Source organism: Sapajus apella, unplaced genomic scaffold (genome assembly GCF_009761245.1).
Source record: "Sapajus apella isolate SASKATOON/1434 unplaced genomic scaffold, GSC_monkey_1.0 scaffold6, whole genome shotgun sequence".
Lineage (NCBI taxonomy): Eukaryota > Metazoa > Chordata > Mammalia > Primates > Cebidae > Sapajus > Sapajus apella.
The window spans coordinates 75,981,358-75,998,146 of NW_022436946.1; the positions used below are offsets into that span (position 1 = coordinate 75,981,358).

General features: G+C 32.1%; 1 protein-coding gene across 49 annotated transcripts in view; it reads right to left on the reverse strand.

Annotated features, from left to right (window-relative positions):
• The window catches only part of RIMS1 (regulating synaptic membrane exocytosis 1), a 496,468-nt gene that overhangs the window by 115,731 nt on the left and 363,948 nt on the right, over positions 1-16,789 (reverse strand). For 19 of the 49 annotated variants that reach the window (XM_032275539.1, XM_032275528.1, XM_032275526.1 and 16 more), the window contains one exon: positions 1,708-1,779. The exons of 21 other annotated variants lie outside the window; for them this stretch is intronic. In XM_032275539.1, coding sequence (XP_032131430.1) covers positions 1,708-1,779 — 72 coding nt within the window. Of the gene's footprint in view, positions 1-1,707; positions 1,780-10,870; positions 10,955-16,789 lie in introns of all 49 variants that reach the window. 9 more of the 49 variants (XM_032275522.1, XM_032275521.1, XM_032275520.1 and 6 more) reach the window with 2 other exon arrangements.

The window sequence follows — 16,789 nt, forward strand, 5'->3', positions numbered from 1 at the left end:
GGGTAACAAGAGCGAAACTCTGTCTCCCAAAAAAAAAAAAAAAAAAAAGAAAAGAAAGAAAGAAATTATAGTTATTTTCAATGACGGTAAAGAAATTGCAGTTAGCTGGGCTGGGATTAAAGAATGAGAAAGCGAAAATGTACTGTTTCATCAAAGGCTATCCATCTATCAGCCGATCAATTTCCTTACTCAAAGTCCAACTCCCTTTTCTACTCAACACTCTTTGTGAATCCCCTGTATCCTTATTCCATTGTGAATTAAGTTCCCTAAATAGTCAATATCTGTGTACCACTGTCCAGAAGTAAATTTCATCGCCGTTTTACCTATCACATCCCTTGATATGTCTCACACCTACTCATTTTTCATATCTCAATTCAGTGTTAATATCCCCTGGAAAGCTTTCCTTTTTGGCTACTTGCTATATTATTACCTGAACTTAGCACATAGTTGGTACATATCTGTCAACTGAATGAATCACTAAATTTTATGAATTCTATCTTTACCAGGCATATTGGGACAGCCTGGCTGATGCCTTGCACCTACCCCTAGATCCTTTGATCCACCTTCCAAAAATTAGTCAAAGTGATCTATAATTTTGGAACTCAAAACTGATCCTCTGCCTCCATGTTTAAAGCACATCTGTGGCTCACAGATCAATAAAGAAGTTGAAATTCTTTAGCATGGTGTTAACATGGCATAGTTATATCACTCATTTAACCTCTCAGGATTTCTCCAATTTTATTTTCAGCCCTCTTTTCTATCCCCTGAATCCTGTTCTCCATCCCAAAACTGGTACCATTTCCACAAACTCAAGAAAATATTTCCATTCTCAGTGTTTTCTCACGTTGTTCCCTCTTAGAATACTCTACTCTTTATTCATACTTTTATGTATCTGGATTTATCTCAAGGGACATCAGTTTATGAAGCATTTCCTATTTTCATCCTTACCCCATACCTTTCCTTGTGTTTATACTGTACCTGTGCATACCGCTATAATGAAAACTATGATACTTGAATCACTCATTGATTTACATCTGCGTCCCTGTATATGCTCTCAATCATTATTGGATAAATGAATGGGAGAATGAAAATACATTAGTTGCAATTCTGAGGTATTTTTACACTATGTTAAAAAAAGTGTCAATATGTTGTACCTAAAAATACTTAAAACCTTTGTGGAACTGGACAAACTGCAATCAAAGTTAGTAACCCATTATAATTTTTACATTAACTCAACGTGTATCCTTGGTTATAATATACCAGTAGAATATTAAAATATACATTTGTAGAAAAGTGATCTTTTAAAAAAGATGGCATTATTCAGATAAATAAGACAGTCAATTATTTGCATATTCCAGGCACTATATTCATTGGTAACATTTAAAATTATCCCAGAAACAAAATTTTAACATCCTATTATGTATATAGGAATGAATATGTATTTAATCCTTATTAGAAATCAGAATGATCACTACAAGAAACACATAATACTATTTTTAAACTCTGAGATTTAAGAACTGCCTTGAAATTATCCTTCTCTTAGTTCTTCAATGATACCATTCCTATTTAGGGGTAGATTTAGTTACATGAATGCCTTTATACATCACAATTTGTGTTTAAGAACTGATCATGTAAAATGAGAGTGATGGCATCCCTAAATATATTCATAAAATGGAAAATGTCAGCACACCACAACACCAAGCCTACCTTTCTGCATCAGAGGCAGTGCCTTTCCTAGTCTGTTTTTGGATGCTAGATCTTTCAGACTTTCTGGAGTGCCTGTGGAATGAAATGTTAAACACAAAATATATGATGAATAAAGCTACATTAATATCATACAATGATAAACGCAATAGACATGAAAAATGGGAACTATACTACCTAAATGAACTTGCCGGTCAGTACTTTTCAAAAATAAATCTCATAAATAAAATAAAAACCAGAATTGGTGCCAGATGGAAGACAAAAGTTGCCCAACAGGAGACGCCAAGAAGCTGACATTTCATTAATCTAGACAATTATGTCTACAACAATGATCTAATACGGACCCCTACTGAGCAACTCTGCCTCTGCTGATGAGTAAACAAATACAATGCTGAGATGTAATAATGATAAATGTGATGATGGTAATAGTTTAGGTGCTGAAAAGCTTCAAAGGGATGACATGCGCTCTACTTTTACAAGCTGAAACTTGGTGCTACAAAGATTTTTTGTTTTGCCCCCTACAAATTATGAACAAAAAAGAAAAATGCTATAGTAAAACATGTTTTACATAAATGAAAGTATTTATATAAACTATTCAAGTCACTTTAAAAAATTTCATCAAGATGCTTTTATAAATTACATGGCATTTTTAAAAGAACATAGCATTTTAAAAACATCACAAATCATACTTCCCAGTTTATTCTACTTTTTAAAAGTATATATGTACACTGAACACTTGAAATGCATTTTTCCCCCACAGGAATAATGTTCTGTAAAAAACTTGCTTCCCTAAGGCAGCCTACATATGTCTAATTAGCCTAAAATGTCTGAAGTACCATATATTTGAAATAATGTAAAATATTGTGGTCAAGAAATTCACACCAATTTTAAAAAACAGAAACCCTAAGAATGTGTATTTAATATTATTATCTATCTACAATTTACGCTTATTTTTCTTTACTGATATCCTTTCCTCCCAACAATGTTGTGACAAATATCTGTCTTTACTACTGTGTGACATCCTAATTAAGTGTCCAGTATATACCAAGTTCTGCTAGGCACTAGAAACACGTATCAAAGTATAAGCCTTCACAGACTATTAGAGAGTTCTGGGACTGCTCATCTCTCCCAATCTCTTCAGCTTTTGCCATAAATTGTGTTCACACTATCTTGTCCCTTCAATTCAGGCTTTCGGCTGTGTTTTCAGACTCACGTTAATCTGACATCCCACTTCTAAGGTAAAAAAGGAAGAAATAGAGGAGGGAGATGTCATATTCCCTCACCAAGTGGAAAAGAGGGTGCTCAATATATTGAGGGATAACTTTGTCAGGCACTGAGGGAGGTATGAGTTTATTTAAACTTCACGAAAATCCTTTAAGAATGTGTCATTTCCACTTCATAGATGAAGAAACAGGTTCAGGGCAAAGCTACTCAGTCAGAAAGTGGCAAAGCTAGGATTAAAATACAAGTCTATCAGGCTCCTAAGCTGTTTCTGTTATATACTATACAGCAAAGAGATGAAGAAGATAGGTTCTGACACATGCCTTACAGGTGTATCTTTGTTCTCGAAGGAAGAAACTATGAAATCAGGCACTGGGAAATCACTAACAGATGACTATTTCTGACATTAAGGTTCTTATTTACCTTATTGCTTCTAGGGTGAGGAGAAAGGATCATGGGTGGTAGGGGAGCAGATATTTCATGATTGATTTTATGGCTGAAATCAATGAGAGATGGTTGTTGGGAATGGAATCTTGTTCCTGAAGTACAGGGAAGAAGTCATAAGCATAGTGGGAGTATGAGAAGGAAGGGGAGAAAAGGGGATTAGTAATTAGGTCTTCAGGCTCAGGAGGTATTGGAGCTCAAAATAAAATATAGTATGGGAAACTAATGCTTGGTCCCCACAGTGCTCAGGGCAACTGACTAGAAGATCAAATGCTCCTTTTCTCATCTTCAGCACAAGTTGAACAGATGTGAGCAAAGAGATTCAGAAAGACCCACAAAACTCACTGTCGTTAAGATTTCCACTCATTCATTCATTCATCCAACAAATACTTGTGCATATATATGCACTAGGCACTGTTCTAGGCGGTTGGAACATGTCTGTGGAAAAAACACAATTATCTCTACCTTCAAAAAATGTACATTTTGTTGATACAAGACAAAAAATAAACAATAAAAAGAATCTCAAACAAGTACATTACATAGTATAAGGAAAAGGTGATACATGCTAACAAGAGTAAACCAGGGTAAGAAGGTGAGAGTTTAGGGGCAGGGCAGATTGCAATTTTAAGTAGGGTGGTTGGAAAGCACTTACTGAAATGGTGACATTTTAGCAAAGGCATAAAGTGAGGGAGATGGCCAAGTATATTGTTAGAGAAAAGCATCTCAGGAAATGGAAATAATTAATAAGGAGGCAGGGGTCAAGAGAAGCGAGTCAGATGAAAAACTTTGTAGGAAAAGGCAGAGAAATTGTGACAAATCTGGTGAACCCTTGTATAAAACTTTTGCAAAATCAAAAGGTTCTAGGCATCTTTTTGAAATAGCCTGCTTTTCTTCTGATCCCTGGCAACTTCTATTATTTTCTAGATCCAATTGAGATTTCATTTCCTCTCTGAAGCTTTTAAACTCTTCCTCCTCTTTTCATCTCCTAAAATGTAATAGATTCATATATTAGATTATCACAGTAATCAATATCATGATAACAGTGATGGTGATATTAATAATATATAACATTTACTGAGGGCTTTCTCTGTGCTAGCATGTTCACTTTGTCGGCATTATCTCATATAATCTTCTTGCCAATCCAGAGGTAGGTACTACAGTACTCTTTTAACCTTTTTAAGGGCAAGAACATTGAGAGTTAGAGATTAATTTGTTCTAGGTTACATGGTCATTCAACATCTAGGAGGTAAACTGAGAGGTCATAACCTGAACAGCAGTAATCATGTTGCATCTCTGGCATAAATGGCTAAAATAATGAATTCTACAGTCAGATTGGGTGTAATCTCAGCTCTGTTTCTGGCTAGCCTGGTGACTTTGGTGAAGTTACTTAATGTCTCCACACTTCAGTTTTCTTTTACCTAAAAAGCGGCAATACTACTACCACTGCACAGGTTTTGCTAATTTTAAATAGTTCAATTAGTACTCAGTATTGTAGTAATTGTAGTTTTTGTAGTATTACATAAAACTAGGATTGACTATGTTTTTTGCATTACTTGGAATTAGCAAGCGGTGATGTTAAAACACTGCTTTAAATAATATTTGTTTCTTGAAGGCAAAGACTCTTCTTACTCATCTATGAAAATATAAAGCTCAGAGCCAGTGCTCAGTAACTAGATAACAAACATTCAGGCAAAAGTTCATAATCTAACCTTTTAATTTTTGTTTTCATTTTTAACCCTCTTATTGAGGATGCTCTTTTTTCTCTTCTAACATCATTGAAATTTACCTTCATTGAAGATTCTCCTAAAGATAACTACAAAAGATATGTCTTTATAATTCTTCTAGCCCCTTAAGAGAATATGCAAATTGAGTTAAAATGACATGCAATTAATTGCAATAATTTCCTGTAAAGAAAGAGCAGAGAATAAAAAAAATTCTAATGTTATTTTCTACTTTCAACACGAAATTATAGCCAAAATATCATATATTTTAACCCAGCAATTTCTTAGAATAAATTGGATTGAGATATGTAAAACAGGAATGGTTAGAACAATCCATCTATATTCATGTACCATACTACTGAAACTATTAACTGTTTAATCACAAAATGGATCACAGTGAAATGAATTTCTTTCTACCTTATACTACTTTAAGTTCCTGGTGGTCAGGAATTATGTCTGCTTGTATTATCAGTGTAACATCAACACCTAGCACATGGTAGTTGCTCAATAATTATTTGTTAAATAGACAGTTTAAAAAGTAGTATTTTGAGTATTATCACAAAATTTGAAAGCCCAAAAATTACAATAAAAAAGAATCAGGGTTATAAAATCTGGTTTGCCCCAAATGAAACAGATTTAAAAATAAAACTCTGCATAATTTTCTAGGCTTCAACAAAATATTAAATACTTAAATAAAACATGACCTTTGGTTTGCTGCCTAATACATAATGAACTGTCAGTCATTATTGAAGGCCTAACGTATGTTTTACTATGATGCAGCAAGAGTATATAGACTCAATTTTAGAGTCTATAGGACATTAGAATTCAGCTAGCCCATCTATAACTAGCTAAGTTTAAATACGAGGAAACTTAGTCCACAAAGGTTTAAGTGTCTTACCCAAGCTATGATAGACCTTAGTAAGTTGATAAGAATAACACCATCACACCCCTGTGTGCTTAAGTTCTCTTTTGACTCTGCCACACATTCATTTTCAATGATTAGATGTTGTTTTGAGAGATCTCTGGGTAGGAGTGAAGAAGACAAGACTGTTTCAGTGTTTTCATTATGTCTTATTTTTAGTTTAAACATGCTTTTTTGGTCTGGTACAAATTTTTTATCTTTACAATATTATTCATAAAGAATATTTACTTGATTTAAACATGGAGGAATCAGAAATCTTGACTTTCTCTCTATTCATAACTTAATAGTTGTGTTATTTGGGCCTTATGCTTTCTAGTTCACAGTGTACTAATGAAATTCTTTTAAAGCTCATTCAAATGTAAGGTATAAAAGCAATTATTTCATTAAATCAAAGCAAGAGTAATAATCAGAAAATGGAATGTTTCTACTTAAACCTCAATTATTTTGAAGTTCCATTTCTAGTGATTATTCCCTTTCTATTAATTTAGTGTGATGATTTATAAAAGGAACTGATGGAAAACAGATATATTTATTAAAATCTATGTGCTTTCTTTTCCTTTTCAGTAACTAATTTCAGTTACAGCAACTCCCTAAAGATGTTAATAAAGCTTTTCTGAAGATATTGAAATTTTATTAAATAAAATACTAAAATTTTACTAAAGAATAAAATTAATAAAATAATATTATTTAAGACTATTTTATACCAATGAAAACATAGTCTGTTCTGCTTTGGAAATACTGTAACAAAAGTCTACTACATAAATCTTTTCATTAATTAGAGCTAACACTGATATCCTAAGAATGTATCTGTCTATATTTTGGCTGGTGACTTAGATGGCTTACACTGTCTTAATGTGCAATGCAAATCTCTTATCACCCTATTTATTCATTAAGTTTGGGAGGGAAAAATTAAATTTGAATAGAATCAACCTAAATAAGAGATGTTCCTATGCAGTGAAGATGGATACATGCAATAAGATACATTTACCTTTCTGTGTATTATTGATATTTATATATTTGACTGTAGCTACTAAACAGACTCACTATATTTTAGTTAATGGGTACACTTTGTTAACAAAGAGAGAATATTTTTGAAAATCACAGATAATAAAGGATACTACAGAGTAAAAAGAAATAATAAATAATGTACTAAATTTATAAGCAGTTCTACACTAACTCTGAAAATATGTGGCAAATGCCATGAATCCTGGAAACAAAAGAGTGTGATTTGTCTCAAAATATTTTCAAAAAGGGAATCAGATTAATTCATTTTAATCAAAAGAAACCACTTAATACTCTTGGTTGAGGATTCTTATAGACAAATGTCTGCCACCAACTGACAGGTATAGAAAACTACACAAATTTGGGTATCTGCAAAAGAAATCAGAGCTACTTTAGCAGAACAACTCAGGAATAATTTTAAACACAGTGGAATGCTTTACTTATTTGAATAATTTAAAGATCTGGAAATAGGATTACTTTACCAAATATTTTCAGTATTTGAGTTATGTATTACTAAATTGTACCCTTAAAAATCATATATATTGATTAAAAACCATTCTCAAACTGTTGAAGTTAGTAACTCCAATGATTTGTTAAAGCCAGGTGTACATTTAAAAATATACCTCAAAATGTACCCAGTAAGAATATTGCATTTTCTTGAATAAAACATTTACCAAAATAGATAAAGCTGAATTCACTAATAACTTATACTAGCTTTTCATCCATATGGACAACTGATTAAAGTGTAAGTACTAAACTCAGAACCCTGATGCTTCAGGGCCATATTAAAATATATTTAATCTAACTGGCTATTTACAAATTTTGAATATTTTCAAGGTACAACTCAATCTAATTAAAACTCACAGAATGATGTATATATAGGTTCATTAGAATTTTCGTGTATTAAAATAATTTTATTTAGAAAGGGATACTTTGTTATTGGGATGATGATTTTTTAAATGTCAACATTTTTAGAAATAAAACTAAAAGGAAATTTTCACTGCAAATTTAAAAGAAACATCCCCTGAAATTACAAATTTATGTATTTTTTCTTGATCAATGTTTTAAATTTCCTCAACATCTAGAAAATATTCCTAGATAAACGTATCTTTATATTAATTCCAAAAAAATCTATGGTATCACTTGAGATAAAACTCAGAAAGCTTACTATTAAAATTAAATTATTGAGAAATAGTTGACTAAAAATTATTTATCTGTGTAAACATACATGCTGTGGGAAACAAGAAGGCAACTAAATGCTTTTCCATTTATTTGAATGTGCTGGAGAACTCTCTTAAGCAATAACATAATGTTCTGTATTACAATGTTATTTTCAAAATAATTAACTACGGCCCTGATACAAGATGTCCAAAGGTGAATCGTATAAATTGTCACTTATACACCAGTGTCCTATGACAAAAGTCACGTAATGCCCAAATTCTTATGAACACTCACTGTATCCAAATCTGATGCCATATTTACTTCATTTAGAAATTGGTAGAAACTTCTGACTGAGTAAATAAAGCTGATGAGAGATGAAATGCCAGTGTTCACTATGATTTGCCAAGTGGTTGACATGGTAACCTATGAATTTAGCATTAATTGACATAATTTATCTTTCATTTTATAAGTAAAAATTAGTCTCGTATTTTAATGAAATTGTATTGTGAATAATTTTCTATTCTTTACACAAATAATAGTATCAAGAGATGTAAAATATATTTCTTTTGGTCAAACATAGGACTTATCTATAAATAAGTCATCATAAAAAAGCAAAATACATATTCAAAATTATGTATTTAATAATTTAATAATCTTATCTAAAAGAATCATTTCTGTTCCCCAAATCTATCCTTATATATACAATCTAGACAATCAAATAGAATAATTCATATGCCACGAAATGAAGCTAATAACATCTCGTGTATGTAAGAACTGAAAGCATTATTTGAATTTCCAGTATGCTTAATAAATGCCCAGATAAACTTACATTTATACTCATTACAAAGACCATTATGTTTAATTTTCCTATACTCAGTCACTACAGAAGATGAAATATACTATTCATTTTGGAGTACATAGAAAGATTTTCTAAAATTATCTTTTCTTTTTTCTTTTGGGGGTGGGAGGGAAGGCAGGGTCTCACTCTGTTGCCCAGGCTGGAGTGCAGTGGTGTGACCATGGCTTACAACCTTGACCTCCTGGGTTCACACAATCCTCCTGCCCCATCCTCCTGAGTAGCTGGGACTTCAGGCATGTGCTTCCACACCCAGCTAATTTTCAAATTGTTTGCAGTGATGCAGTCTCACTATGGTGCCCACGTTGGTCTCAAACTCCTGGGCTCAAGTAATCCTCCCCGCTTGGCCTTGGCATCCCAAAGTGCTGAGGTTACAGGTGTGAGCTACCATGCCTGGCACAGAATTATCTTTTCTAAAAGAAAATTCTAAGTTCCTTGATGGCAAGGACTTTGTCTATATTAACCACTGTTGTGACCTAGCCAATAGAATTTGTTACTCATTTATTCAGTAAATAAGTATTAAGAATAAATATTTATTGAATAAATGAGCAGCAAATATAGACACAAATTTTTATTTAATTTACATAATTATTTTATGTTCTTATTTGAAAAGACTTTATTTATACTTGGAATATTTTTTAGATTAGTGACTAGTTTTTCTAGTCCCAGAAATTCTATCCTAGAAATCAGACAGTAGCAGAAATAATTACATTTAATTTCCAAATATGTAAGTATAAATCATATTGAGGCAAGTATCTCAAAGATTAAAAGATGCTAAAATGTTCCTGAAACCTTTGTAAAATATCTGTTTGTAGTCTTTTCCAATATTTGTAAAATAATCTTAATTTTTTCTTGGTGACAGTGTTTTTCCAATATTTGTAAAATAATCTTAATTTTTTCTTGGTGACAGTGTTTCCTTTTTCTTTCAAGCTAAAATCCTGAGGCCATCTTGATTGTTTACAAATACAGAAAATAAACTGTATCATCCTTAATTAGGGCTCAAATTACTCTGCCATACACACACATACTAAAAAAAAATCTATATGTTTATATGACTAGTTGTTCTGCTTCTGAGATACCACATTGCTTATCTGCTGAATAAATATTGCCAACGTTTTTTGGCTGAATTTCTGCTTATACCAGAAGAGAAGCATCTTAAACACCCAAAAACCTTTGTGACCAGTCAGGAAAACATAATAAAGATAAGGCCTATATGTATAAACACCATAAAATAGGAAAACCGGGACAACTTCAAATTGAGAATAACAAAGTAATGGAAAATATATGTTGTGGCACTTCTGACATATCAGCATAAAGTGGATTCAAAGCACTGATGCTATTTTTAAAAACCTACCTTGTGGACTAACCCGTTGGCCCTGGACAATATTATGTTTAACAATAGAATATTTATAAAATATATAAAACCAGGTATTTTACTTTATAAGGCAGACATTTCCCAATATAACAAAGCCTAAACTTCATTTTTAACAAGCTTACACAGCAGCAAAACAAGACAACTGAGATAAAACCATCAACCAATATAACAAACAATAGGCTCTGTGACAGATTTTAATATACTCTAAAGCACCTGAGAATTTTTATTTATTCACTTATAAACAAAAACAGTATTTAAATTTGTTTCCAGAAATTCAAAACACAATCGAATGCTCTTCAGTAAATATTCTGAGGTGCTTTATTAGAGTTGGCTACATCCAACATATCTGGCTCTGGCTCCTGGAAAAAAGCACATCATATTCAACATTTCTCTTGGCTATCCTTCACTTTGTGGCCTATAAGCTTCTAGAAGCCACTTGTCTGTGAGGAGGAGTTGACTAGTACCTGTCATTCTCCGGAGACGCATGCTGGATTTGAATCCTGGGACTAGGAGGTCGTCTCCTATCTAGGGAGGGGGACCATCTACCCCTGTTTGCCCAGTGAACAAGACAGGAAAAAACAGGACATTTAGTAACTCCTAAAATAAAAGAATACATGGAACAACAGGACTGGAAAAGCACCCCATAAAGGCAAAGTATAGATTCTTTGCTCCATAATTTAATCTTTGCTATTATAAGCCTTGGAAAGATAAGCTATAATACTTTAAGAACATAAAACCTGTAATCTTACAAGTGAATAAAGAAACAATTTATTAGGAAAGACGTTTGGAATCCACCTAATAAGTGCAGTTTCGTTCTTCCAGAATATGCTTCTATGTGCATATTTATCTAGAAACATATAAATATTAATGTAACTTTAAGTTGTTAAAGATGCATCTTTAAGAATCTGGCTTATGTCTGAATAAATAGGCTTAATCAGTTACCAATGATTATGTGATACCAGGTCTTGAAATTACTGGATAGTGTGGCAAAGGTGGGAGTGTGTGAATTTAATACAAAGTAAGAATACAATTAAGTGGAATAAATAAAAATCTTCTTTAGTATTGAAACAATGACATAAAGAAATAATTCATGGGAAAGCTCCTAGTGAATTCTTAAGTTTTCTTCAAAAACCACAGGGTTAATTACTGAACATTAAAACCTGTAAGTAAACAGTACTGATAAATAAAAGAGCATAGATGTATGAAATGATAAATTAGCCTTAACTATTTTTTTAGTTTCACGAGTTTCTATTTGCAAAAGTATGTCTTAATTGGTTAAACGGTTGCTTTTTAGCTCAGCATTTACAATACTTTTCTTGTGATAAACAGTAAACAAACGTTACAAAACTGGTTCATTCCTTTGTTAAACTACCCTTAGATTCTGTCCGTGTACAGCCACAAATTTCAAATATCTAGTTAAAACTGAAGAGATAAGACATTGAATGGGCCACATTTAAACATTTTTATATATTGTATATGAATTCTAACAGGATAATTTTCTCTAGATATTGGCTTTCTTATATGTAAGAAGGAATAGCTGAATAGTTTTAAAAGACTCATTTAGGTATAAGATTTTATAATTATCCACAGGGGTCTAGCCCTAAAATTCCAAAAATAAAAGTTTTCTTTTTGAAAACATGCCAGATATAACTTGGTTTGCTGAATATTTTAGACTATCTGGCCAAACACAGCAAAGGGCTTTTGTCACTTAGGATATGTGAGGTTATCAGATACTTAATTCTGAAGTCCTCTGGAAGCCTTTGTTTAATCAATCTTATATAGACAAGCTTGGCATGATTCAAGTCAGGCTTTGAAGAAGTCATGAAGCAAGTGAAGATACTGAATAGCGGATTTTGAGCAGAAGATAAAAATGTGTAGAACATACTCTTAAATGTGATAAATGTTTATAAAATAACACTTTGCATTCATTTTAAATTATTTAATTCTTTCAAATTATTTAAAGGGTTGGTCAATCCAATCTTAATGTTTTAAAAAATTTCTTTTCAGTTTACTGGCTTTTGTTCTATAGATAAAATAAAAAACCTTTCTAAAATAATTGGAAAACAATTACAACTACAGCATTTTCTAAATTAAGGTATACTCAGTTTGTGTTAAAATTTTTGGTGTTATTTGAAAACACAAATACAGACTTAGCCTTTTTCTGTGAAGTAATAATATTAACTTGATAAGAGTTATGAATAACCTTGCTTCCCAGGGCAAAATTCCAGTCCTTGTGTTTATTTAAACATAAAAGTAAAGAAAAAGCAAGTAAAAATGGCATAATTATGAAACACGCAGTGAAAGCTATGAAGGAGAAACGTGTACATTTGGAAACAAGCAGTTGTGAATGCAAGCCATTAAAAGGTAATTTTAAACAAATATTTAGCTTAATAAATGTATATTTGTATACTCAATGTCCTTCTGAATATGCTGATATGTAGTACCAATATAAGAAATCTGTTTTTTTCCCACATAAAGTGCATACAAGGAGAGCAGGATCAATTTATATCCAAGTTTTTGTCCTAAGAATAGATGTTACTTAAGCTTTAATAACACTTCGTAAGTTTTACCTATATAGCATATTTTATATGCTTTCCATAATAGGAACTACTTCTATTATTTTTCCTATTACAAATAATAACCAAAATTAGAATCTTTATCTCTCTTCCCAACTCTGGTTATTGAGAACTATATATAGCTTCAACTTACATTTCTATTTTCATTTTACAAGCTAATATGGCAGGGTACGCTAGAGATTTTAATAATAAAGTTTAACTAAACTAGACCTTTCTTGATTTGTATTTCCAAACCAGCCTACCTAAAAGTTCATTGTTTAGTTACCTCAGTAAATTACTAGTATTTTAGTATCAGGTACTCTAAATTCATTAATTGAGGAACACATATTTCTTGGGAGCCCACTCCTTTCACTGTGGTTGGAAGAAAAGAAGATCACTCTGAAGGTTACAGGATTGAATGAACAGGCTGTGAATTCCCTAAAGAAGGAAAAACAGTGGGGCTTTTTTTTTTTTTTTTGACAATTACATCCATTATGCATAGCACAGAATAAATAAATATTTGTGAATGTTTAAGTAAATAATGATATAAGGCTATAGACATTATATGGAAATATAAATCTTTCAATCTATAAATAGCACAAATTAAAAATATGTATGAGGTATTACAGCATTAGAAACCAAAACAAATGAGAGAACTGATTTTAAACACATATATTTTTATTGTCTATTTTCATTATTCATTTTAGTCCTTAAATTTTTGTTCTTAATATTATTTTAAACTAAATTTCACTCATTTTAATTAACACAGATATTTATACTTTGAAACAACATCTATGATATGTATTTCAATTCAATATATAACTATTGATTTTTAAAAGGTAGAAACTTCTTTTTCCTTAAGTCTCATGTTTCCATTTTGAGGAAAATTCATTCAAGTAAGCCTTTCCTCATTGCACCCCAAGGAAGAAAGAGTAGCTTATATGATAGGTGACTATGATAAAGAATTGGGCACAGAAAACTTAGCCCTTTCTGTATTCCTCTTTCCAAATTTTATTGCCTGCAAACAGCACAACAAACAAACTTATAAAGCAGTGATGACATTTGAGGCTTGACCCTGTAGCAGAAGTTTATGTGGCTCATAAACCCAGAGTGAATCTGGCTGATTCTGGAATTAGTTATTAGCCATCTTGCAGACTCAAAGCCACAGCTTTAAATTCTGTTCAAAGTATTTATAGTGAAAATTACATCTCCCATCTTTCTAGTACCTAGGTCTAACTCACAGCTCAATCCAAATTTGAGAGTGAAAAGCAGTGGGTGTTTTTTAAGCCCCTAAAATCCCCAAGTAAAACATTTGCAAGTAAAAAATACGTAATGTCACTAAAGATGTAAAAGAGAAATAGGATATTATTCCTGCCCTCAATTAGAAATTTTAATGTTAAAAACCGAACCAAATGAGATAACTGATTATACACATATGTATTTTTATTGTCTGTTCTCTACTATTCATTTTAGTCATTAAAATTTTTTCCCAATACTGTTTTACACTAAATTTAACTTACTTTAATTATTACAGATAGTTATACTCTGAAACAAGCTCTATGATATCTATTTCAATTCAATATAGCCATTGATTTTTAGCCAAGAACTTCCTTTCCCTTAGGCCTAGTGTGTTTCTTCCACTATATGTTATAGCAGAAGGCACAAACATACTACAGTACTAAGCAAAATACAAATGTATTTTAATAGAAGCATATAAAATTATGTGGGCCCAGAAAAGACAGTAAATAATTCTGACTGGCAAAAGAAAGGGAAGTGTGTATGTTTGTTGGTGGGGAGACCAAGCAGAGGGGAGGAGGTTAAGAAGGGCTTTACAAAGATATGGCATTTAACCTGCATTTGTAACAACGAGCAGAATTTTTAATCAGGCAAAAAATGAAGAAGAATATTTGAATTTTAATAGAAAACGAGATATAAGGTAGTAACAATTATTAGAACTTAAGAAAATTAATGGGAGCAGGAGAGTTACGGAACTGGAGAAGGGCTATTAATATAATCAAGGTGAGGAACCTGTTCTGAAAGAATTGACTGAATTTATTGTGACTAAATTTGTCAAGGAGCAGGAAGAGAAGTAGTTCCAGATTATGGTTGTATGTCAAAACCATAAAATGAGAGGAAAATTTACAAAGAGGAAGCATTTTTGCCATAAAAGGGCAAAACGGGAGATAATGAAGTTGATTTAGATATCACCATTTAGAAATTTAGGCGTGGTAGTGCCTGGTCAATCACAGTGGAGGGTTATCTTCATATGTATTAGAGTGGGAACCTTTTATAGAAATAAAATTTAAGGAACAGGACATCATGGGTGGGGCAAAAGAGGAAAATTGGGGGTGGAACAAGGGAAATACTATCTTTATGGGACAGGGGAGTAAGACAAGCCTTCAAAGGAGACATAATAACGAGGCTTAAGGAAATCTGTACAGGTACTTAATGGAGAAGAGATTCAAGTGGCAGGGTGGCTAATGTAAAACGCTGCAGGATGCTGCTGAACAACTTGGGAGCCAATGTAAACCACAGAAGAATTTCAGCACAGCTATAGAGCACTAGGAATGAGCAGATATCAGACTGCAGGAATTACTGGAAGGTAAAAAATGCAGGTGGTAAGGCATACATTACTCTCTCATAAGTCTTCACCAAGAATATGATTGCTCTGAAAGACCAAGGAAGAATATAACCATTCAGAAAAATGGCCTTAAAATCTTTGCTTATGAACATGTAAGCAATAATTTGTTTGAAAACCTAGAAAAGCAAAGTTAGTAGCAGGCCTGTAACTCACTCTTTGTCAATCAGGGAAGCAGGGGGAATGGGAAGATATAAATGAGAAATTATCTATTCTTAAAAATAATAATTCTCAAGTTTCTTAATTTATGAAGCATAACTGAATTGGAATAATTAAATGAATCATGGTAACCCATAAGCATTTTTTCTATTTGTGTAATCAACAGAACATGAAATGGAGGTGCCACCTAAACTAAAATGGTTTCCTTTCCAAACTACCTTTTAAATGCATTATTCAAAACTCATCTGTTAAAGTAGGCCAAACCATACAACAAGGGAGAAAAGATAGGTGTATCTGATGGTTTTCTCTCCTTCAGGAAAAGAATGCTGCTCTTTTATCTTCTGAATCATTAGTAAAATATGATATTGAGTACTAAGTGTGCTTGAACAATTTCACCCTTTATCTTAACAGAAAGCTTGTTTCAAAAATTAGGAGTTAAGTTGGTATAACAGTATGTAAATGTTAATCAAAATGGGTTAGAATAATCAAATTGTTTGACCACACACAGTTCAAAGATTTTTAGAAATAATGTTCTTCTTTTAAGAATATAAAATTAAGTTTTTAAAACATTTGCTCTAACATTTTATCTACTATGTATGTTAGACATTAATACAAGAAGCCCTGTGGTCAATAACAGAACTTAAGTAGCCTGGAAAACCCTCTAAGCCTCCTTGTCTTACTCTCCACATACTGACTGAGGGTTTTAGACACATTCTCCAAGGATAACAAAGTCACCACTCTTGGTAATGTTATCTTCCATTTCAAAGCTGCTTCATAGGCATGTTCACAAAGCATCTACAGCTTCTGTACTTACTTGATGAAAACTTATCTAAGTTTTATTTTATATTACATAAAATAATTGTTGTTTTTCTTGGCAACAAAGTAACCCCAATAAACTAAGGACCACTGATAATACCAAGACTTGTTTCATTGAGTTTTTAAATGAAATATTCCTTTTTATTCAATCTGTAGGGTGAATATATGTTTTCAATGATATTCTGTCTTCTTCTATTCAAGGTAAGTATACTTAC